At 38.8% G+C, this 25,720-nt stretch overlaps 1 protein-coding gene across 5 annotated transcripts in view; it reads left to right on the forward strand.

Annotated features, from left to right (window-relative positions):
* The window catches only part of FHOD3 (formin homology 2 domain containing 3), a 377,669-nt gene that overhangs the window by 39,877 nt on the left and 312,072 nt on the right, over window positions 1-25,720 (forward strand). For all 5 annotated transcript variants that reach the window (XM_058831361.1, XM_058831363.1, XM_058831362.1 and 2 more), the window contains exon 3: window positions 12,015-12,079. In XM_058831361.1, coding sequence (XP_058687344.1) covers window positions 12,015-12,079 — 65 coding nt within the window. The remainder of the gene's footprint in view (window positions 1-12,014; window positions 12,080-25,720) is intronic.

Consider the following 25,720-nt stretch of genomic DNA (forward strand, 5'->3'; position numbering starts at 1 on the left):
CACCAAAATACACAAAATGCAAGGTCTATATGTGCTTTTGAAAAGCACCTGTGGTGCCCTGTTTTGGTGTGTGCTGTCTAGGAGGGGTCTGGAGTGTAACAGTAAGCACAGAGATTAGAGATTAGAGCGATCACAATTTAGTGTGTGTAGTAGAAATCTGGGGATGCAGATGGGGGTGCAGTCTGTGCACGTCACAGCTTCATCCCAGTCTTGACTGAGAACCTTCAGGCAAGTAGCCTACAAAAAATCCCATCACAATACTGAATAGTGTTAACTTTCATGGATGTGCTGAGCATGTCCTTCAAAGGGAAGCAGAGTTCTGCTCTTCTCCAAATGCCTCCGTCTTGGAAATTGTACCTCACTCCTTCCAACTGACAAAGAGCACTGGCTCCCATGGCTTGGACAAGGAGGCTTCATGAGCTCTTTACCCTCTGTGTGATTTTGATCTGAAGTGGGCAGGAGCCTGAGATTGGTAGACTTGGTCAGAGCAGGTCAGAGCTGCCTCTTGGAATTAACACTTACAAAATGTGAAGGGGCACAGTGCTCTTAACCCATGCGCCTGAGAGTAGTGTCAAAAACTCATGTCGGCTTTTGGGGTGTAAGATGGCATTGCAAATACCAAGTCCTGAAGTGTTCTGTGGTCTTCTATTGCCCTATGAGGGTTTTTTTGTGGGTGTTTTTTTTTTTTTGGTGACAGTGTTTAAATGCTGAGGTTTTTTTTAAGAGCTTGACCCATGATTTTACAGATTTGTTTGTCAATACTGCAGCAGCTGTGTCTCTTTCTCTCCCCCCTTGCCACAGAATTTACTCATTTCTAAAGGGAAGAATCTACATCTGTACCAAGGTACCTGTGGAAGCACTTGAAGATTTGCTATTTTTGAATTTAGTGATTACTGCTGGCAAATGAATGCAGTAAGAGTGCTTTTATTAAAAAATAATTTCCACTGCAAAATGTATTGCAAAAATACTGTTATGCTTAGCTCTCTTCCAGGCTCTTACATCCCAAATAAAGTGCCAAACCAAAAAGTGTGTGAATAATTCTTACAGTTTTTCCTAGGACAAATTTTTTTAAAGATAGCCAAATTTGGCATTCAGTTTTACATGTGAAAATAGCTGAGAAGTCCAGTATTTTGTGGTAGAAACTTAAATAAAAACAGCTTATGGAAACAGCTGATGCCAGATGTTCTATTTAAAACTATTTAATTTTATTAACATTGAAGCTGCTTAATAGCTGTGTTTGCACTCTGCCCTCCTCCTCAATGACAAGGCTGTTAGTTAAGTGAGAGCTCTCGAGGCTTGAAAATGTGTTTCCCTTCAATTTGTGAGGAGGAAATCCCTTCCTCTCTCCATAAACAGATCATCTGTGGGGCTTCAGGTAGGGCTGCCAGAAAGTGCTGCAGGGCTGCTCTGAACTCAATTCCTGTTGTGAGTAGAACCAAGGATTTGGGAATCCAAACCTGGAACAACACCAGCACCATGGGCACTCACTGTCTGGTGGGGTGGAGAAATCCAGTGTAGTATTGCCCAGAGTGTGTGGGCAGCCAAGGGAGTTTGTGCTGGGTAATTAATAATAGCTGTGAATTAGCTACACTTCCCTATACCATGACAACTGTTCCTGTGTGTGCTCCTACCCGGTGGTAAACGCAGAAGTTTGTGTAAGTAAGCTCACACTTGCTTTTATCCCATGGGAATCTATTTGTTTATGTGCTTGGTTTGTTTGGTTTACCCCTGACTAAACTAGGGTGGTAATCTGCTTCTGATAAAAATAAGTGTCTCCAATTTAACCTCCAGTTGTGAGCTAACAGCTTAAACCACTGCTAATCTGTAACTAGCCCAGGATCTCCGGTAATGAAACCATGAAAATTAGTGAATACTGCCAGGGTTAAGACCACAGCAGCACAGCAAAACAATAGTTTATTTCACATTAACTGCTCAGTAATTGTGCTCGCAAAGGCATTGTTGGCCCAGCAATAAATATAAAGCCCATTTCCAAAGTAGAAGTAAGTGGCCTGAGAAGAGTGTTTAAGAATTTGTATGTCAAGTTAAGAAGAAGCCCTTGCCAAATATGATGCTAGTGGAAAACTTTCAAAAGCAGAAAGAGACACAAAGTAGTATGTTGATCCGTGCAAAGTAGACTTTATTTTTATGTACTTACATACACATATGCATGTTCTACTGCAAGGTAGGACAGCTTTAAAATAGTTATTGATGAGTGTGCTTAAAATGGTCTCATTCTGATAAAGTGTAACAGACCAATTAAGTGATTAGGGCATTGCTTTCAAATGTGTTGTGCTGCTTTGGACAGTATCTTCTTCACTTTATTGTCTTTTTAGTATCATCAGTTAAATTGAAAAACCATAAAAGATTAGAGTTTTTCCCTTAAGGTAGTAGAGAATGATTTCTAATAAAAGGGAGATGTTTATGAAAAGTTCTTAAGACTATTTTTTATAAACTGAGTCAATTTTTCTCTTTTTTTAATTATAAAAAAATTAGATGCCTCTTTTGGAACTGTAAATCAGATTAAGCTCAGGTATTAGGGGCCTTTGTGAGGAAAAAAAAAATTAAATTATTCAAGTGCTGTTCATGTCCTCTCTGGAACTATGGAACTTCTAATGAAGCTGGTCACGAACTCACTGAATGGGTCAGACTGGAAGGAACCACAGTGGGACTTCTGGTCCAAGCTCCCTGCTCCAGCAGGATCGTCACAGAGCCCATTGCACAGGATTGTGTCCAGATGGTTCCTGAATGTCTTTGAGGAAGGAGATTCCTCACCCTCTCTGGGCAGCCTGTTCTAGTACTTGGTCACCTGCACAGTAAAAAAGTTCTTTCTTACGTCCAGCTGGAGCTTCCTGGGCATCAGTTTCTGCCCATTGCCTCTTGTCCTATTGCTTGGCACCACCAAGCCAAGCCTGGATCCACTCTCTTGACACCTTCCCTGTAGAGACTTCCAGACACTTCCTGTCTCAGTTGTCTCCTCTGGAGGCTGAACAGGCCCAGCATTCTCAGCCTTTCCCCATAAGAGAAATGCTCTGGTCCCTTAATGATCTTTGTAGCCCTCTGTTCTACATGCTTCAGGGGCTCTGTGTCTCTCTTGTACTGAGGAGCTGAGAACTGGACACAGCTGGAGAGCTGATGTGGCCTCACCAGGCCTGAATAGAGGGGCAGGATCACCTCCCTCGACCTGCTGGAAATGCTCTTCTTAATGCCACCTGCAGTGGTCTGGAACCAAAACTGTGGGCCCCACAGTGTGGCTGGGAGCACTGGAGGGACCCTTCCTTTGTCTGACTCAGCTGTTGGAGGTTAATTTATTTTACTTTCTCCTTGCCCTTGTCCCATAGGTTCCCAGTTCTTCTAACATTTTTTTCCCCCAAAAATCCAGATATTTCAAGGCATCTGTTTCTCCAAGTGTGAAGAGGTTTTAAATTAAAATCCTTGTGTAATGTGAATATCAAAGTACAGGTGATAGCAAAACTATATGATCAGAAATTAGCAGGTGTAAAGATTACTGGGAGGAATGTGCAGTCAGAGCTTGACAGCTACTGACAGCATATACATAACCTAAGAACTGGAAAGCACTGGTCAAGGGATGTGTCCTCTCTGAAGAAGAATGTGATGCAAGGTTGACAAGAAGTGTGGAAACTATGCTCTTGGTTTTGTGTTTTACCCAGAAACAATATTAGAGTTAAAATAGCTCTTTGAATGCAATTCTCTTCACCATTTTCCAACTCATGAAATTTATGTTTTCCTAATATAAAAATAAATAGAAGATGGAGATTTATTTGATCATGCTATCAATGTTTCACAAAATGACAGGATAAACATCCTGCTGAAAACAATTATATATGGGTTGAGGAGGTTGAGCTTTTGAGTTGGGAAGGGATATAGTTTTTTTCATGAATGACAACTCTTGAAAAATTGTCATTTTCTGACTGTGAAGGCAGCAGTCAACCCTCAAATATTTGAGGGGCTTTTGGAAAGTTTTTGTATTTGTTTTAATGTGTGGAAATTGAGCTATTAACAGCTGGGAAAGAGCCAGCATGCTGATACAGAAAGTATGGGGAGAAAGTAGGGAAGGGATTCTTACTCTCCACCTTCTGAAATTTGCTTGCACGTAAACTACTGAAAAGGACAAATGGAACAAATGTTTCTCCCATTTTGAACTCATTGCATTTTAGAGAGTGTAAAAGTGATTCATTATCTTTTGGCAAAAATCATTGCCTTGTGGTGAGATATCCAGAAGACTCCATTTTTTACTGATATATACTCAGAATACATTAGTAATAAGTAATTTGGTGCTATTCATGTGGCTTATTAATGCATACTTGGTGAATCCCTTGATTGTTGCACTCAACACTTTGGAGTTTCTCATTTTCTTTCCCCTTTTCTTTCTCTCCCATTTTGTTTCCATTGAAAAAGAGAGGGGAAAAAAAGAAAAAAGAAAAATTACCACCCTACCTAGTAAATGTACTTGTGAAGAGTTAGGGGGATGTAAAAACCCAGCACCATGTAGTGACAGTCTGTAGGTAGTCTTTATTTGCACAATTGTACAGACAACAGTGTGTCAGCCAGGATGCTATTCCACTCACTGGCATTCAGATGTAACTTTTCTGGGTGGTTTATAGGTTTTTAGTGGGAATGAGGCAGTTATTTGTTAAAATCATGTTGACAAACACAGAACACAATATTGGAATAAACTGCAGGGAGAACATACAGATCTAAGCGTACTTTCTTCTTCTGCATACTGTTGCTTGCTCTAATAATTGGCAAGATTTTGCCTGCTCAGTTTTTCCATAGGGAATATGCTGGGATTATTTCTACTTGGATTAGTAAAGTTTTAATTATTTTTATGTTTTGTTTTTGAATGCAGAGTGAACAGACATGATTAGTTGCTATCTGTTTACTTATTTGTCCAATGGTTGTTACTTTAGTAAGTGTGTCGTGATCCAGGAATGCTTTGAATAAAACCTCTCTGAAAAATAATTAGGTGACTTGCAAGTGTATTACACAAACAGGATGCAGACACATTCTGACTTCACACTAATTTCTAGATGGAAAAATTGAAGTAAGAAGGAAAAGCCCACTGCCTTCCTATGAGGATGAATGTGTGTGTTTGCCTTGTACAGCCTGTCATGTACCAGAATAGGTTGTTAGTGTTGTCATTCATTTGAGGAGTATTAGCATGTAAAAGACTTCTTTTTTAATTATTGGTATTATTTTCTGAGCTCCTCTGCTTCTATTATTCAATGGCAATAACATGAGCCTGAACATGACAGTTGGATCTTTAGATAATAATCACCTAAGAACTTCAAAAAGGTTACTTGTTTGGATGAGATTTTCAGATGAGTTTCAGAGAGATTCTTAATTCCACTCTCCTTGCACATGTGCACTCTCTCACTTTCAAAAGACTTGGCTTTTATACCACATTTTTTTGGAAGTGTCAGAATTTTTTTTTTCAATCTCTTGAATCTGCAGTTGAATGGAGAAGCATATCATAGTGAAACGGCAGTCAAAATGTATCTCAACAGCTTTGAAATCAAAGCCTAGGATTTATGCTGTCTGATTAATAGCAGGTTAAAAAAACACTTTCCTTATTGTGTGTGCTGGTTTGCAGATCTTTTTCAAGGAAAACCTGATAGACTCAAGTGCTTGAACTCTGGCAAAGATTTCATCCTTTATGCATTCAGCATCAAACAGTTTGTTTTCTATTGCTGCTGTGGAGTACCTTAAACTGTGAAGCAACTGCTAGACAATACCCCATTGCAAAAGCATTTTCCACTCCCTAAAAGGTGTGTGCAAGTGAAGACGGAAATGGATGGGTTCTGAAACAAAAAAGCAAAACCCATTTGCAAAAGTAATGCACTCTAGAACAAGTCTGTTGCATGCGTTTGTTTCTGGTGGCATACTGTTCTCTAGGTTTCTTTTGTGGGAGTCAGTGATTCTTGAGCTCAGGAGTTGGTGGATGCTGTTCTTATTAAGCTACTTCTGTTGGAAAACATGGATGTGATTATTGGAGGTGGTTAATGGTCCACGAAGAAGCCTAAGTGCTATGAGAAGCTGTAAGAAAATGTGAAGTATGTGTTGTGCATGTGTATTTTGAAAGCAGCATTTGTAGTTTTCATAATGGTTAGATTGTTACATCAGGCAGAATTTGCTGCAGAATTGTTATAGGGTAAATTGTCAGATTAGGCTGATGTTAAATGCTGTCCAGGGCTGGAAATAGTTTCAGTGTTACCAGGTTGAGGTTAGTTTTCATAGAACCTCTGCCCCCTTTGGGATAAATAGGCAACAGCTCATGATAGTTTAGCTGGGTTCAGTAACCTGTTGTGTTTGCTTTGGTAGTGGTTCTGAAGGATTATGAAAAAATAATCTGTTTATTTCAAGAGAGGCTTGGAGTCAGGTAAATGTATGCCTGGCTTATTTGATTTCCTCTGGTTCAGAACTGGCCTTTCTGTGAGTGATTGTCTGCACTTCATAGTGAGTATGAAGGGAGCTGGAGGCTGGGGGAGCAGCAAACCTTCCCATCTAATAACAACTAAATAATGAAAATACAAGGTACCTGTACTGTTTGCCAGTATATGATTTTATTTTCCTTTCCTTTTCTTGATTTGGTGAAACTTAAGGCAGGAGACCTTACATAAGCTGTAGGTTTTTATGTAGCTTTGCAAGTTAAAAGCAGGCTGCAGCTGGGAACTGCTTGCTCTTTATAGCGCTCCTCTGAAGTAGGATGATGAAGGGCATCAGCTGTGCTGTTAGCCTGGTGCAGGGGGAAAGGTGAGGTCCATCCTCTGGACCCCAGTTATTACAATCCCTTTACTGCTATTGCCAGTTTGAATTGAAACTTCTAGTGTTCATCTACCACCACATCTAGGCCATCTTTCCAGAACCTTGTCTGGGATCTGAGGGAAAGGATACTCATTTGTTGAAATATCCAAACTTTTATGTGCACAAACAAACTACTTTGTAGTTTTAAAAGGTTTTGCATAATTTTACTTTCTAGCACAACAAATGATTTTTCTCTACGAATTATCCTCAAGAATTATTTCTGTCTACAAGTGACTGATAATACTAATCTTAATGGATGGAGTCCCTGCTTGAAACAGAGTAAAATGAGATTCATGGGAATATGCTACTTGAAAACTACTCTGAGGGTGGGATATGATTGCCTATTACATTTATTTATTTAAAAAAACCCCAAAAAACCAGAGTCACCCCAACAAGATGCATCACTCTTAGTTGCTGTGTTGCCATATGAATGCGTGCAGCATTGCATGAAAGATTCAGATCCCAGTTAGCATTAATGAGGTAGCTTTTTCATGTACTTTATATATTTCAGGAATAGAAGAGCATACAGACCCTAGCTAAGAGCAGAGCTTAGACACTCTCTTACCTACATTAACTGAAAAGATTGAATTTTTCTGTGAGCTAAAATCATGGCTTCTAACAGCATTGGACTCAGCTTCTGCTTATGACAGCCTTTTGATGATTCAGATGTCTGGGATAGATTTTATTTTTTGAGCAAACACAATGAAGAATAGTAAGTTTGCTTGTCTGTGTGACTATAGAGTATTATTAAAACCACTGCAATTTGTCTGCTGCTGTGCTGTAAAACTGTAGCTTTTTCCATGGTTGTCAAGTACTGTGTAGAAAGCAGAACATGAGGAGCCCAGAAGGATATAGCATGGCCTTTTGTAGAATTAACACCTTTAATCTAATGAATATTGTTTATTGAGTTATTAAGCACTCACTAAAAAAGTTTGAAAACTGATTTTCCACTTTGGTTTTAAATGATAAAATAATGTGTTTTCAGAAGCAGGAGATTATTTTAGGAGGCCAAATTTATTAAATTGATATATATAGGCCTTTGGAAGAATATTACGAAGTCTGAATAGTTGCTGTCCTGAAAGAAAGAAAACACTGAAATAGAAAATGTATGTTAATTGATGCATTCTCCTATTTTACAAAGATGAGATTGGTCAAGGAAATAATTGTGGTCTGTCTTGCTCATAACGCCAATGAATCTTAATTGGATATTTACATAAAAATCCAATTTTTAATACCAGCAGGCCTTTAATATAGGTCTGAAAAGAAGAATGTAATGTCTTAATAAAATAGACTATCTTAAAATTTCCTCTCAAAGTTTCCTTGAAGCATTAAGAGGAAAACTGTGTATTGGTTTGTTTTAATGTGTGGTTTTGGGGTAAAATTACTATTATTTTGTTTATTAACACTTTTTCCCCCTTTGTACCCCTAACAACATTCTGGGTATTTTTTTTCTGGCCAAGGGTTTGCTTGGTTCAGACAAAGGCTTTACTTCAAAACAAACAACTGTTTAAGACAACCAGTTGAGGAACTATTTTCAAAATGCCATTCAAGACTTGCAATTTAGTGAAACTATTTGTAGTGTGGTACATAAACAATGACAAAATAAAACATTTATGTTCTGTAAGACAGGCACTCAGTTGTTGGCATATGTTTATTTACTTTAATTTACTAGAGAAGTTGAGTATAGAAAACATTTTGTATCTTGGTAATTCCAAAGACTAGAAGTTAATCTTATAGCAATAATGGTTCTGATCTCAAAAGAGATCAAAAGAATGCTATGTCAGCACAATATGTGAAATTTGCCTACTCATCTACTGTTAAATTGCAGTGATTAAATTAACTATTAAATACTTCTTGGATTTTTTAAAAAATAAATAGTAGCCAGTTGCACTCACTGAAACATATTTTTTTTAAAAAAGTCATATCAGTAAAAATACAGGCCTTAGTTAAGAGCAGATTGCAAATTTTGTTACATGTCTAAGTTTTGTTTTTAATAAATGATTGTTTGTTGGAAATATTCATTTTTCTGTATTTTCAACCTACTTCATTTTTACTACAAATGGCCTATCTGTGCTGTGGCACCTCCCCCTTCCCTGACCTGCTGTCACAAGCTTGCCTACAGGCATGTTTTTTAATGCTGTTTGGCCAATAGTTCATGAGTCTGTGAAATCATGGGTGGATTTCAAGTTACCCTTTTTTTTTTTTTTTTGGCATTTATTGTTTTAATATGCTTTCCAGGAAACTGGTATGTGTAGAATCATGGATGTAATAATTTTCATAGGTGATCTTCATTTTGCAAAAGTGTTATATGTATTGCATGATAGTAAAAAGTGTTAATCAGGAAATTGCATAGTTTCTAATTTTTACATGTGACTGATCTTATTATAATTAGCTGCTGTGGGGTAAATCTAGTATGCCTAAAGCCCATGAAATGCCTCTGTAGTGATGATCATGATGTGGCCTGGGGGGAGTGGGGGAATGCAGCATCGTAAATGAGTCTTCATCTTTGTGATTTCTGGGGCTTGAATCATATTGATTTTGCTAGGCTGGAAAAATTGCCAATGCAACCAGTGGGAGATAAAAATCAATGTTTGTGTGTGTGAGAATTTTCTGTCCTGGGAGGTATTTTACAGTTGGAACAACAGCGTAGAACAGCCTGTAGAAGAGAGCTTGCTCTGAGTTTTGCTTATGATTTTCAGGGGTCTTTGTAAGGAGGTGAGGTAGAGGAGGAAGTAGCACCACTGTTGAAGCTTGGAGAACTACCAATAAAAAAGGTCTTGTTTCTATTAAGAAACATTGTTCATTAGATTTTTAGAAAAGAGGAGGAAACTATTAAATTCTAGTGTGCCTGAATCTCTACAGGCCCTAAAATGCTGCTGATTTCTCAGGTCCTGGTGTTTATTTCCTCTCTGATAGCTGGGCACTACCTGTTGTCTGTTCTTTCAGCAAATCACCACAGACCTGTAGAATTCATCAGAAAGCTGGTGAAGTCATTGTACCCTATAGACTGCTAAAACACTAGAGAGTGCTATGATAGTAATGTCCATTACTTGTTAAATTAGCAGTTTCTTTTAGTTGAGTAGTTTTTCAGGATGTGAAGAATAATATGTCTGATTATATAGACTTCCTTTTCCTTTGCTAACTCTGGGCTATCCTTTTAATCTGAAATAAACAATCTTTACTCAATTCTTCCATTTTTTGATTTTTTGAGAATTTGTGTATGTCAGGTCTATCAGTAAGTCCATCAAGGAAGGGAGATCAAGAGAAGCAGTTTCTGTACAGAATCAGATGTTGGGAAGGGCAGGAGTTTTGGTCAAAAATTCTTTACTGACTTGGCAAATTAAATATTCCAGATGAGTCCTGGCACTCCTGAGGTGAGGAGCAGCTGTTAAAAATCTGCAGAATATGAATGTAGGCAAAGGTTGTGTCCAGCCAGAACAACAGGAGGAGTTTAGGTGGACAGAGAAGTCAGTCTTAAACCTGGAACTGCTCCAGGGAATTTCACAGTCCAAACTACAGTCTGCTTTTGTGTGGGCAATAGCATTTTCTGATTGGCACTTCAAGTTTTTAAGAGAATGGTCACACTTTGCCAACTTTGTCCTAATGATGTCCAAGTGGGCCCATTAAAGAGTAATTTTGATTAAAGGTTTTTGGTGTTTTCTTTTTTTTTTTTTAAAAAAAAAAAACAACTCTGTTAAATGTTTTGGGTTTTTTTTTAATCTATAGAGAAATGTTGCATTCTGCAATGGAACTAAGTCCTCTATTAGCAAGTACACTGGTCAGCATTAAGCACTTTTTTTTCAGGTCCTTACTTTTCTTTATTTTCTCTTATATTTTCCTAGGGGCAATATTTTTCTGAAAATGCTTGTCACTACTTCCTTTTCCTTTCTTCCCCTTCAGATTTTTCAGAGAAGTAATATAAAACATTTTTGCTTTGTTTTTTTAATGAAAATAATTAAAAAAAATTTTGTTCTGCAAAATAACTGTGGGCAGGAAGACAAGAAGGCAGGGAGGTACTTTTTTTGTTACTAGAAAACTGTTTTAAGTTACAGACAGTAGAGGATTCTGCTGGGTGTCTGTATAAAGGGTTTGGCCCTGAAGCCTTTCAGCAGAGTTGCAAAGTATGTAACTGAGAAAGATTATGCTGGTTTGTACTCTAACTTGTATGTAGCTATGGTTTGTATGACACAAACTAAGCTGCATCTGATTGTATTCTAAAAACAGTGTGCCTTCATGTGTGGTTTCCCACAATAAATTCACTCAATCACAGAGTGTGAGGTAGGAAGGGACTTCTCAAGGTCATCTGGGCCACCTAGAGTCACTTGTCCAGGAACTGTATTTTTAGTTTTAGAGAAAAGGGGGAGAATATGCTGCTATACAAGCATAAAAGATATTTGGCTTTTCTTACCCTCCCCCCTTCCATCAGGTGAGCAGGTTTGGGTGCAGAGACAAGGTGTTATTGGTGCCCTCATGCCAGTTTGCAGGTGTAGAGCCTAGAAATCAAGAACTGCGCTCTTGTCCAGGTTGAGGAAATGCAACTAATGGTAATTTGACTGAAAACCAAATGAGGTATTTAGCAGCTAATTAAAATAGTCATTCCATTTAAGCCCAATATGGAATTGAGAGTCAGAGTGAAGAAGAACATCAGTTCTGCCTCTTTGGATGAAAAACACACAGCTACTTTTGTGCTTTAAAAACCCATTAGGCTACATAAGCAGGCAGATCTGTGAAAGTGTCAACAACCTCTTGTTTAACCTCAGATTTTCTTTTAATGCTTAATTATACTTAGCATTAAAGTATTTCTGTGAAAACTAAAATGTGCAGTCATCACTTGATACTTCCCTAATACAGTTTTCATTGTTGTGGGCTGTCCTTGGTGAGTGTCCAGATGCCAGCCCAGCTGCTCTCTTGTTCCCTGTCCCCAGCAGAAGGGAGGGGAAATAAGGTAAAAAAACTTGCTGTTTGAGATAAAGATGGAGAGATCACTTAACCATTGCTATCATGGACAAAACAGTCTTGGCAAGGAAAACTAATTTATTGCAAATTAAAATGGAAGTGGATTATGAGAAACAAAGACAAAATTTCTGGTGTCTTCCCTTCCCTCCCACCCTTTTTTCCCTAGGCTCAAGTTGACTTGTTTATTTTCCTCTTCTTCCTCACTATACCTTTACACACTTTTCTTCTCTTTTTAGGAGGGGCAAGAAGCACAGCATAATTCTGAGGACCCAGCTATCAGTGAGAGTTCATGCCTGCATTGGTAAGTTAAGTTCTACATGTCTAAAAGAGAACAAATAAACAGAATCGATTTCCAAGAAGCAAATCTGGGGAATATGAATCGGACTTGACTGTGTTTCAAATTGATGACAATGGCAAATAAATTGATTTTATTGTTTTGTTTATTGCATGCTGAAATTAGGTTGTATTAGCTACATTACCCTTAAAGCATGTTAAACATCACAGGGAAGTATAGTATTTGACAGTGAAGTCAGATGGTTGGGTGGTGCTTTGAAGAATCTTCAATTACCTGTTTTTTCCCAGCCTTTGTGTGCACCTGAAAAAGACTGTGCTCTGGATTGGGAATGGGATCTGAAGAATTGTTGGCTGACAGCTAACTGCTATATTTTAATAGCATGTAAAGTTTATTACTTCACATCTTGCAGTCTTGGCTGTATATTTGTCATTATAACAGTGTCAGTGTCTTAAAAACCCTGGTTAAAACAATGTTGTAACAAGAAGTCTAATGGAAGTCATAAGGTGCGTGTCAAGAGCTTTAAGGTTGCGTGAATGGAGGCTGATGGTCTGGGATGGCGTTAATATGTTCTCTAGCATTCTACAGAGCAGAATGTTTCACTGAGTGTCAGTGGCAAAGCTAATGCTCATGTCCTGGTGACAGTGTGACAAATTCTATGGAGGCTGGTTTTAAAAAAAATAAATTAAAGTCCTGTATGTCTGTGCCAGAGTTGTTTTCAGCTTCTCTGTAGTAGATTCAACAGTTATAATATGTTTAATTTAACTTGCTTCAAGAGATCATAGCTGAAGCATTGAAATATGGGTGTCTTCCTTAAAAGGAAGAGGAGAAAGTCAAAGTTTTGTGTCATTTCTACAGTGACTTTAGGAGGATTCAGGCTTTAAATACAGCTAAACTTTTTCCCCTACACCCAGAATATGTTATGAAATGGCATTTTTCAGAATTTAAACTGTGTGTAAGCAACCTACAGAATTCCACAAATACCTCTCATTGAGAATGATCTCTAGGCTTCTTTGTGCAGCAATGGTTTCTCCTCTACTACCATTGACTTGAGGAAGAACAGTAGAGCAAGCATACGTGTTAAGTGTTAGAGAAGGAACAGAGATGATGCAAACTCTAAACTGATTTTATAAATGTGAGTGAAATTAAGAACAGCTTGGAGAAGATTGTTCTTGTTAGGTGTGGATGTATATTTGGCAAAACAGACTAGTGCAGCAAGACAAGATTTGATAAGTTTCCCGGATTGAGGTTTTATAAAAAGAATTTTCATGTAACTTTTTTGTCTTTTCTCCAGAGTGTAGCCATCGAAGAATTGGAGCACATAAGGTTCTTAGCTTCAACATGTGGTTGCATTGTTGTTATCTGTTTTCATTCAAGCTTACTGTGGGCAATTAGCCATATTACTGTGGATGCATCTTAATTGTTCCTGTGTGAAAGTGTAGTCCCTTGTCAGGTGCTGTTTCTCTCTGGCAGCAGTGATGCATTCACCAGTGAGTACAGAGGAAGCCAGGCTGCAAAACTTGAGTCCAGATTTCAAACTCCTAGAGAAGAGGTGTGTTTGGATATGGGCTTTTGGCTTGATTCATTATAGTCAGAAAAGCCAAATGCAAGTTCTGGTTCTAATTTCCATCCCCCTTGCTGAAGTTTAGGTTTTTTGGGTTAAGTTTTTGTTTCAGCTCCTGGCTTGATGTAACGTAATCTCTTTTCTCTTATTTTCTTCTTTGTTTTTGCATATCAAGCCTGTCTAATTTTTTGGTATGGGATGATTTGAAAGAGTCAGGGAGCATTCTGTGTTTCTTACTACTGCCACTGTTTGCAGAGCTGTGCCTGGCAGTCAAACCTTCACAGAATAAAAGAGTTATTTCACTGGCACAGTGGGTACTGCTTGTGTGCTTGTGTGTGTGTGTGCATCAGCTTCCTGTTAACATCTCTTGAAATGCAGGCATTAGGTTTAGATGTTAAAAGGTATGTTACATATTTGGAGTAAAAGCCAGGAGCTAGAGGAATCCGAGATGGTGTTACGTGGAGTAAAACTGTCATGCTTTGGGTGTTTTCTTTCAGTCTGCACTGTCTCCATGGGAAGCGTTGTGGTTAGCAATGTTACTGACTTTGGGAAGTCCCCAACAGGTAGCTAGGGCTGCTTTCTGTGAAGGTGTGGTTTGTTATGTAGTGACTTGTCTGCAGAACCTCCTGTCATCTTTGTATTCAGCATTTTACTTTGTTCTGAAGAGCTGATAGGTGTAAATAAATAGCTCTCCTGCTAAGTTGGATCAATATTTTTTTCCTTCTTCCTAACTTATTGTACTTTTAAAGTGTGAGAAATAACAGAAGTGTTTACGTTCAGATGTCCAGATAAAGTTTTCCATCGTTAGTGACTTCAAATCTCTGGGGAATTCATTTGTTTTCAGTGTCAGAGGATGTACTGACTACAGACCAATATTTTTGAGTCCTGGGAAGACTTAGCAAGTCCCATATCAAGTGGGGTAGGGTTTTTTGCTTTTAAGGTGAGCAGGGAAGGAATCATACTTAATAACTTGGGTGCAGAAGTTGTGGTATATTCTACCCTGTTAAATACGAGTCCTTCTTAAGCACCTTAATTTAATGCATTAATACTTGCTCTTTTATTTTTTTTAAACCAGTTCTGTTCAGAAAACATAACTAATTGAAAATTATAGATGTATTTTTTTACTTGCTGGTGTCCAAAGACCTTAGTGGAGGAATCATAGAATAGAGAGGGTTGGAAGGAGCCTTAAAAATCATCTAGTTCTAACTCCCTGCCATGGGCAGTGATGCCATCCACTAGAACAGGTTGCTTAGGGTCTCATCCAAGCTGGCCTTCAACACTTTCAGTGACTGGGTATCTACAACTTCTCTGGACATCCTGTTCCAGTGCCTCACCACCCTCACAGTAAATAATTTCTTCCTAACTTTTAATTTAAATCTGCGCTCTCTCAGTTAAAAACCACTGCCACTTGTCCTATCACTAGCCACTCTTCTTTTTTAAAAGACTCTTTTGATTACCACAAGGCTGCTATAAGGTCTTCTCGAAGCCTTGTCTTCTCCAGGCTGAAGAGTCCCAGTTCTCTCAGTTTTCACAGAAGAGGTGACCAGAGCACTGGAGCATCTTTATGCCCTCCAGTCCTGCTCTACCAGGTCCACATCCTTCCTGTGCAGGGGACCCCAGAACTGGATACAGCGCTCCAGATAGGGTCTCACAAGGGCAGAATAGAGGGGCAGAATCCCCTCATTAACCCTTCTGACCACACTTTTGATGCAGCCCAGAACAGGGCTGGCCTTCTGGGCTCTGAGTGCTCCTTAAATCACATGGTGTCAACTGCAGGGTTTTTTCCCACAAGCTTTCAAATTTGACCTTTTATTCAAATCACATTTATTACGAGTTACTACCCTTGTGGGAAAAGTCTTTTTAGTATTTTTTGGCAACCATATGACTTTGTATTTAGTTGTGTTTTAACATTATTTTAGTTTGTATATATTTAACAATTACAGGGCTCAGCTGAAGTCTTGATAAAGTCTAATCTAAATGAGAATGTAACTATAGAGTGAACACCAACAATGTCAAAAGTTTTAGACCCTGAAACTAAATGGAAGGTTTTAGTTAGAGCAACATTATGACAGTGAAGTTTTAAAGATCTTTATCAGCTCCACTTTTCCTGCAGAAGGACTTGGTTTAACCATTAGGTCCTTGGTTGGCCAGCTCTGCAGCTCCTGCTTCATTTGTTTGTTCATTGCTTTGTAGTTTTTTCCTTAAAATCTGATGTGATCTCTGAGAGAAAAGGCACCATTTGCTCTTGCATATCTGAATGGCCCCATGTCCTCTTCTAAAATGCTTATGTCTGTGATGTTAAATCAGGGGTGTTGCAATCAATGCTGAGAATTATATTTGGACAGGGATCCATGACAATGACTTAGAATGATTCTGCCAAAGGAAGTTTGATATAAGCTTCAGTTGTTAATACAATGTAATACAAGAAGAATGCAAATCAACAAAAGTTGATGTGATTCTGAGTGCGTGTATTGACCTGGGATTACTTAGAGTGCTGTGGCTTGGAAGGTCAGCAAATGTTGTAAGGAGTATTTTAAATTTTACAGTTTTGTGTCAGTTTATTATTAAAAAACACCCCCAAACCCCAAACCAAATAAACCAACAAAACCAACCAAAACACACACCCAGGACCCCTAGTTGGTTATTTAAAATGCTTTTGCACTATAAAAATACTTTTTTTTTTGTATGGTTATATCCCTCTTCTATATTTGTGCAAAGTTTTCTTTTATCTGACAATAGATTAAATAACTTACGTAGATATTTGTGTATATTACATGTCATAGCTTGATCCAGTGAGGGCCCTAAACAGAGTACAAGTATATTATTGGAAGAGTCTTGCAAAATACATAATACAGCTTTGGTATTAGTTGTTACAACCATTTTGTAATCCTGTTCTATTGGCTCTTGCATGTGAGTAGATGCAGAGTTACCCCTGCAGTGGATTATTCCTGACTCTGGGACACTAGTGCTGCAGTGCTGCACAGCAGCTCTTTCTAGCCCCTACTATCTGGGCATCTGTGTTAACCAGCAGTGTTAGCACCAATGACCCAGCCTTTCCACAGAGCTTTTGGGATCATCTTTTTGATATCCCCTTGCTCTTAATATCATTTATGAAATGTAGCCATAAATATCTTCTTGAGCCTGTATTGTTGTGGGATACCTGAGGGCAGCTGCAAGCTGGTTGTAACCAGGGGACTAGTAGAGGCCAGCTGTTTTTATTTGTCCTGTAATAGCTGAACTATGCAGCTAGTCCTTTTTCCCATGTACAGTTTTCCCTTCTGTTATCCATTATGTGGACTTGTTATATGTGTTAGAGCAGATATGATTAGATTCTGCAACTATTTCTGCATCTATTGAACCTTCTGGTAGGACTTGTACCTGAAGCACATGGAGGGAGCACAAGTTCCCAGTGGAACCAGAGTGCTTTCACAAAGACAAAATCTTGTCTTGTGTCTGTAACTGTACCTGGCCCTTTTTTGCACAGAAGTTGAGATACATGGGCTGAAAAGGGGAAAATAAGTGGTTTTTTCTCTCAAGAATATAGCATTGAAGTGTTGAAAAGTCAGTGCTGTTATAGTTAAGGAAATGTGAAGCCATGTTGCATTTCATTCTCTGAGAGCAAAGTTAAGCATGTGTCTACAGCCCATGTTCTTGGTACTGTCTCACATGAGATGCTTCTCCCTGCAAATATCATTACGTCATTTCATCTTTCTGGAATTTGTGCGTTTGCTGAGTGCTGGAGTAGGTTTTTCATGGCCATGGACAATGTGAAGTTCCTCTAGCTCACACTTTAAAAACTTGTTGCTTTGTTTTGTGCTTTTAAAGGAAATAATTTACGGATTTTAGAATAAACTGCTTTCTTTTGATCATGGAGTTTCTGAACACACTAAGAGAAGGAGTCTTACTAAATAAATTTCCTAAAGAAAGCTTAATTGTGGGACTGTGAGCTCTTCATTTGGGCAAGTAGTGATACATTCCAAAGAAAGGGAGAACTTTGGGTTGTTTGAAGGACATTTTACAGTTTTATGTTCAGTGCTAGGCATTCCTAATAGAAGACATTTTCACTTTGAGAGAGGGAACATGTGGAGAGCATTAGCAGCTCAGTAAAACGTGCAACCAATTCGGATTTAATTTAAAGGGAACAAAAGAGGTGCCTTGAGAATTTGTCGGAAGCGCTGTGGTTTTGCCTTCTTTGCACTGATGGTAACAGGAGAGAGAGAGAGGTGAGTAGAAATTACTTTATCGAATATCTTCTTAGCATAATTGGGACCAAAAAGACTGTGATTAATGGATTTAACGGTGCTACACAGGGATCTTGCATGCATTATAGATTTGTAATCGTGATATGCTTCCTATGGCTCTTGCTGTAATTTGGTAAAAGTCCTGACTTAAATGAAGATAATAAACAACATGCTTATTAGATGTAAACTGACATCACACAAATTGAAAAAGTCTGAGAAGGAATGCCAGAACTCAGGGGGAGTTTTTTAAGGGTTAGACTTTTTAAAATAGAATAATTTGAGTTCTAGTTAAGGCAGTGCACACAGTACTTACTGGGGCCTGCATCCAGATGTGATTGGAGATATCTCTTCAGCTCTCTTTGAGAGAAATGTGAAATAGCTGCAAAGACTGTGATAAAAATACCTTTTTCAGCTTTTAGGATTATTTAGATTTTCTTTCCTGAGAATGTGGAACACAGATGCTCTAAGTAAAGCCCCCCGGTTCCCAGATCAGATTACTTTGTGAAAAATCTATCCATATAAATAACTTGTGGTTTTGCTTTAAAAATGTACACCTCTTTAAATTGAAATGTTAGATTTCTGTTGTACTCCTTGTGCATGTGTTTAGTCAGCCTTCTTTGTGGGCATGAACCATGGTACTTCCCCATAACCAGTGATTTACCTTCTGTTATCTCACTGAGAAAGCTCTGGGCCAGTCCTGTAGGATCTCTGAATTTGTTTGAGACAAATATGCCCTGCATATTTGATTTAAATTTTAATACTTAAATAGAATTTGTAGCAAGAAGAACCAAGAGGCTGTAGAGCAGATAACAGCTCCATTAGCAGTGGCATTTTCATATTAAAGTGGTAGATTCTTGCATTAGATGGGCTTGTTCCAGATTTGAAAGGACGTCTGTGGGGCATGCTAGTGGGATGCTTTTCTTGTCTTAGGAAGCATTGTTTTAAAATGTGAAAGCTTAGCTCACTCAACTCACACTGGGAAGTCTGCAGAAATTGAGTGAAATGTATCTGAATTCAGATATCCTCTTTCTGACTTTTTTATTTCCTGACAGCTTTCCTCTTTTCCTCTTTTTTTTTTTTCTTTCTTTTTTTTTTTTTTTTCCCCAGATGTAAAAATCTGCAAGGAAAATGGAATCTCTTTTTGACTCTGAGTAGTGATATTTAAAACAAGTCTTATTTTAAACAAAATTTCTCAATCATCTTCAATAGTAACATAAAGGCAACCATCTCCTCATAAAGCCAGAAAAAGAAATTAGTATGATACTTTGCTTCCCGATGGCCAGCAGAAGTCCATTTAGACTTCTTCCATATTTTTTATCCTAAAGTAATTATAAAGTATCATATTATTGATATGAGGAATTTTTGTAAGTGGATTTTTCCCCCGCAATCTAAATGTTTTCTTGAAGATTAAAAAAAAAAAAAAAAAAGTTCAGAATTGTACAAAAACTGTTTATAGCTGCTTATAATGGACTCCTTTGAAAAGAACTGGTTACAACAGTTGTATCTACGTCAATGAGGTCAGTGCTATTGATAGCACATCAATAGCTGTTGATAGTTTTCCTATAGTATCCCTTTCTGGCTATTTGCACTTCCCATATACATTATAGATATTTATATTGACAGAGAAAGCAGTTCTTCCTCCTATGGTTGGTATTCAGATTGTTGAACTCATTTTTCTGTAGACTGAAGTACAGCATGTTCAAGCCCTTGATTAGGGAGAAAAAAGTTCACATTAAATATCTTCAAATAAATTAGCATTACACTTGGAAAACAACAGAATTATTTGTTTCCTGTCTTCATGTAAATCTGCTCTATACATAAGATATAAACCAAACAAGTGAATTGAATTCAGATTAGTTCTCTTGAAACAGTCCAGCACTCTCTCATGTTTTAAGCTTTACCCTGCAAAACAGTAAAACAAAGTTAAGGACATAAACTGTGTAATAGAAATTAGAAGCTGTTAATTAAAAGCTGTGGGTTTGGAATAGGAAATATTGGTATTTTCATGTGATGTTGTTTTCTCCCCAACTTCTGATTTAGCTTTGTTTGTAAGGAAGGCAGAGGGTTGCCAATTTTACTGAAGTGAAATTAGGCTAAATACAGTTCCATCCTCTCTAAGGTGTTCTGAGATGCATGACCTGTATGTACAGGTAGTGTAATAAAAGGGAAGAAGAAGCTTTAGTTCCTAAAACAGGGAATCATGCTACTTTGGAAAGAAATCTTCCCTTCAAAATTAAGCATTACATGTAAGCTTTTGATGCCTTATTATGATGGTTTATTTCATATCAGCTTAAAAAATAAAAATGTATGCATATCATTGAAATGCAAGGTCAGGAGATGCATGTTTGAACATTATCAGATTGATTATCTTTAGAAATGGTGTAAGCAAAATGTGCAAACTCATGGTCAATGATGCTGCAAACAAATGCCACTTGCTACTCCTGTGAACTTGATGCAAGTCCAGGTATATGAGTATTGTATTTCAGACAAGGGTATATTGTTTCAGTCCTTATACTTAGTGAAAGAAAGGTTAAATTTTGTTACCATTTTAACATCTCACTGTGGAAGATGATATAAAATGCATCTGCTTTCATAATGATGTTCAACTGATTTTTTATATGGTTTAGTAACTTTTTTTCCCACTATGATATGTAATGATAAATGCACTATCTCATAATTCAGCAGTCAAGAAATAGTTGCTCTGTTGTTGATTTTCATTATGGCATTCAAGTAGTGTGTACTGTTCTTTCCTTGCCTTCAGCTATTCCATTCCTTTTTTATTTATATTCTTTTCATCTTTTTCATGTGCAGCTGCTTTTATTTCTGTAGAAATTAAGATGATTTAATTTGGAAATTGTGTGCTTCTCAGTTTATTTCTTTCATGAAAGAAATACTTCAGAGACTGAGGAGCTTTAAATAAATAGGTGGCAGAGCACTCTGATGTCATATATGTTGTTTTCTGTGTCATGTGAGATACACCAAATTGACCTAGTTTCAAGAATAACTTGCTTACTGTCATGAAAAAATATTGTGACAATACCTCTGGAAGCATTCAGATGAAATTCTCATCTCGGGCTCAGAACATGCCATGGTCAGATGTGGTCATGAGAGGTGGAAGAAGCACCACTAATTTTTGTTATGGTTTTCTACTTCTATGAGTTTGATGAAATTGGGGAAGTCATGGTATCTCTGTCTGGAAAAGGGGAAAAGAGATCTGGCAATATGTAATTGGGAATGTTATGTAATCCAGAATATGTGTTTTATTTCACAACTTTTCATGTCTTCAGGTGTTTTTAAGTATGAGCTGCCTTCTGTGGGTGAGAGGGTTTTGTTTAGAGGGGATGGGAGAGTTTGTTTGGTTTTAGTGTTATTTTTTTTGGTTGGCTGGTTGATTTGTTTTCTTGTGTTTTTTATGTGCAGTATCTGTATTTTAATACTGATAACAGCTTCTTTTCCTGCTTACGACTCAATAAGGCACACAAAAATTTAGGCTGTGAAGAGATAAAGTTACAAACTCTTTATTTAGAACCCCAGCAGTTACTGTGGCTGAGCAGAATTCTATTGTAAGACGTAGGATGTCATAAGCTATGTCAATTCATATTTAGAAGTTTGAGATAAGTCTGGTATGTATGAAGTTATAGATCAGGTTTCTTTAAACCTTTCAGACATTAAATATTTAGCTCTGGTCTTTCTATTAAAGCATGAAGAAGAGTATGTTGGTAAACCCTTTGCCTAAAAAAGGCCCTGTTTCTGCAGGTTTATTTCTCCCTGTGGCCATCCAGAAGGTTTACACATCAGCTTTAAGGGCCAGAATGTCTAAAATCTGGCATATCCAGTTAATTTGTTTCTGTACTGGGGAGTGAAATATAAATGTTAGATGTCTTCCTTACTTCTTCTCATAATCCTAAATTCAGGTTCAACGGACCCTTAAAAGCCTATTCAGATTCAAATGCCTGTGGAGACATTTGATTTCTCCTTGACTTTGTGTGAAATAGAGAAAGCTGAGAGCATGGAAAGGTTTTCCTCAGGATGGGCACAGAAGGAGACCTGGGACTGATCTCACCTGTGCCCAGGGGCTGGGGCTTTCCTCAGCCCTTTCAACAGTAGAGCTTATTTTGCAATACAGGGGGGCTGCATGAGCTGTTCCGAATGGGGAGGATGGTGATGATGCTGGCCGGTTGGCAGCCAGCTGTGACTGCCTTTCTGCTTCTTGCTGCTTAGAGCACGCATGAGTGATACCTTGTAACTGCATCAGAAATACATCAGGAGGCTTCCTTACCTTTTCTTTTCCCCCAGGCTGTTACACTGAAATGCTTGGTGTTGCACTTAGGAAAAACTTGCTGTAGAAAATGTGGGTATGTTTGCATGAAAGGTCTAGCACCGTAAGTAACAAACCAGGAAACCTTTATCAAATCCCTTACAAGGGAGTTCTGCCTTATTATTCTCTTCAACAACAGTATATTACAGCTTACTAATTTTTATTAATGCCAATATATTAAAATTCACACTACATCAAAAACACTTTGGAACCAGAAAGAGTGGGTGAGCAAACAAAATCCATCCCTACATATTTGCTGGGATAGCCAGGTACTACTGCAGTATTCTCAGGGGTGGTGTAACCTGGGAAAAGAGCACTACAAGGATACTCTGAACAGCTTCTTAAAGCCCTGGCTGTGAGCACATGCTGTGCTTTTGACACAAGGTGAGTACAAGTGATGAAAAACAAGCACTTACAGCTACCTTAGACAGCATACTCTGGGGTGTTCTGGTAACAGTGATTGAATCTCGTGGATTTTCACCCTGAGGTTAGTGGTCTGCACATTGCTGTCACCGTGGTCTTCCTGTTTTATATTGTGTACTGCAACTATTGTGTGTGGTCTTCTCTTCTGTACTGTGCATGTTTTAGGCTGACATTCAGTCATTTGCAGATCTTTAGGACTGTGGGAGTTTTTCTAACCCAATAGCTGTGAAATTGAATCTTGTTGTTTTAAAGCCAGTAAAATGCATATTATTTGGTACCAAGTAGCAGGACCTAAAGGCCCATCTATGAGTTGGCAGTACCTGTTTTACTAGCTGCCTGTTACCTTGGGATTCTGGGTACTTTTTTTTACCTGACCCCTGGAGATGCTTGTCAGGAAGGCTGGAAGTGTGAGCAATTCAAACACAGAGATTCCCAGTTTCTAAATTTCTCAGTAGGAAAAGACTAAACAAAAAGCTCAACAGGAAAACCACAGGTGCTATACAGAAAAAGCATTTTTACAATTTTATCTGTTTTGTGAAGACTGAGAACCTTTATTCTTACTCTTAAAAAGAAAACACCAAAAAAATGATCACCCAGGCCTCAAGAGAGCCCTCCAATGTAAAAACCCCTCCACACGTAATAAGGAAACAGCATGGATTTAGTGCTTCTCTCATTTCTTTGAGGCAGGAAAGCAGTAAGACCCTTGCAAGCCTTTTTTCAGCTGCCAGGTTGCTTCAAGTCATCAGGCAGAGTTACTCTTTCTCACATTGCTTAAATTGCTTTTAACTATGTAGGAAAAACCTGTTTCTAGGTGAAGGTTTACTGCTGTACCACTTCCAGGGTTTCTCTTGTCAGCCTCCCAATGATGCCAGGCACGCTGCTCAGCCACTGCATCAACCACTGGGCCTCCTCTGCCATGGGGAACAGAGCCAGCCCAGAGGGCACACTGCAGCATCTCAGTTATGGTCCTGCCCTGAATTGCTCTTGCTCCATTGACCATAAAGGGAACAGATTTGGGAGAGGGATTGCCCGGTTGAGAGGTATGCACACAGTCCATTGCCCATTTCTGTTTTCTGTCTTCAGAGTCCTGATAGTCATTCTCGAATTACAGCAGCTTTTTACTGAAATTTGGTTCCTTGCAAAGCTCGGAATATAGTTGCACTGATTTATTTTTCCTAATTCCTGTCAGGATCTAATACATAATTTGTGTATGTAAATTTACTCTCTGGAATAACTCCTCTGACGTTATAGCTGGAAAGAAGTTTCTTAAGAGTGAGTGAGTACAATTCAGGGATTCAGGCTGTGAGTTACCTCTATTGGCTCTAAGGACCATCATATGCAATCAAATGGAGATGGAGTGTGCTCTGCATGTGTACTGAAAGCTTTGCTAAGACTGAGACAGAAATTATCAGTTTTGGAGCACAAGACTTTCTGGGCAAACCCTTGCTCCAAAAGGTGGTTTGGTGTGAGAGTTGGTCCATTCTACCCTCATGAAAAACCAGTCTTGCACTCAAATGAGATGGTGCCTTTTAATAACTTGTACCAGCCAGTTTCCCAGGGATCAGATGCGCAGGTACATGCCTTCCCAGGTGAAGAGCAAAGTTAAAGAGTTTTACTCTGGTCTTTCTGACATGACCACTCAGAAGAAGCAAGGAGCTTCCCGTGTTGCAGAGCCTGCCATGTTATATGCCAAGCTGCGAACGCTTAAAAAGGGGATTTCTTTTCATTTTGTGTCTCTCCTATTGCTGCCAGAGAGTTATTTTCTGGCATTGCCTGCTCCTCTTCTGAGCCTGATGCCCTGCAGCTGGCAGTTTCTGGAGGCGGCTGCCGCCTGTCTGTGCCTCCTGCTGACAGATGGGTCAGTGTCAGGCAGTCAGGCAGCCCCAGCCCCACACACACAGCCTGCTGATTTTCCTGCCTTTGAGGGTCAACTCAGCTGTACTTTGGCATTCAGCACCCAGCTGGAAAGATCTTTTCTGTGTTTCCAAAGAATAATAAGGAAAAGGAGGAGACAGTCACTGTGTGGGCTGTAGCTGAACCTGCCTTCTCCCTACTGAAAAACAAGGGATCTTTTTCCAGGGCAGCTGAATGTCCTAGGCAACTAAATAAGATAGCATATCAGAGGTGGCTGTGGCACATGTCAGCATTCACCCCTTTTACCCTGTATCATTGGTAGATAGTGAAATTGTGACTTACACCTGTCAATTCTGCCTTCTTGATATGACAGCCAGCATTACACCAACCCCACTACATCCTGGTGACCTCTTCTGAGCTGTCTGTACTACTGCTGTTTACGTGCTTGCATGTGCATGACAACATTGCTTTTAAGTTTTCTCTGTTTCTTTCTTCATTGGTTGTACATGAAATGTATTACAACCTCAGTACTTCATATCAGGGTTAGCTTGTTTTCTTCAGGAAGAAAAGCAGTAGCACAGTTTGGACGAAGAACCCAAATTCCTATCTGCCCACCCTTTCTTTTCATGAATACTTTGGGGTTAAGTAACATCAGAATTATGCAGGGAACCTCTTATATTTACTTTCATCAACCTCTCATTTCAGAATAAAAGTAGCTGTTGTGGATGGAGCATTTGCTTGCAGATGCGTGTTTGTCATTTTGAGCACCATATCAGATTTGGAAGTTGAGTGTTTTAGTGTTACAAGGAAGTTTCTTGGCCAGTGTAAATCGGTGTGGATCCCCACCTTCAGCATTCACCCCTGCCTTTGTCTGTCCAAAGCAGTGGCCTGAAAAGCTGGGTCCGTCTCTTTTTGTTGGTCTAGGGCTTTTTCAGTAATCCCATGGTGCTCATGGGGCAGTGGGAAATGTGTGCGCAACTGAGAACTTGGCATCTTCCCCTGAATCTGAGGCTCCCAAAGTTCTGCCTCATGCCTGACAAATCAGGCAGCTTGCTTGTGGCTTTCAGGGGTTTTAATCAGTCTGAACAAAACACACACTGAGGAACAAGGTGATGTTCATGTTCTGTGGATTTCTCACATGTTCCCCAAGTGACTGGATTAGTTTTTCCGTTATGAGGTAATTAGGATTATGTTTTTCAGGCTCACTTCTTTGATGGTCTTGGTCAAATATAAGGGGGTTAAATTTCTTG

The sequence above is a fragment of the Poecile atricapillus genome, chromosome 2, assembly GCF_030490865.1.
Source record: "Poecile atricapillus isolate bPoeAtr1 chromosome 2, bPoeAtr1.hap1, whole genome shotgun sequence".
NCBI lineage: Eukaryota > Metazoa > Chordata > Aves > Passeriformes > Paridae > Poecile > Poecile atricapillus.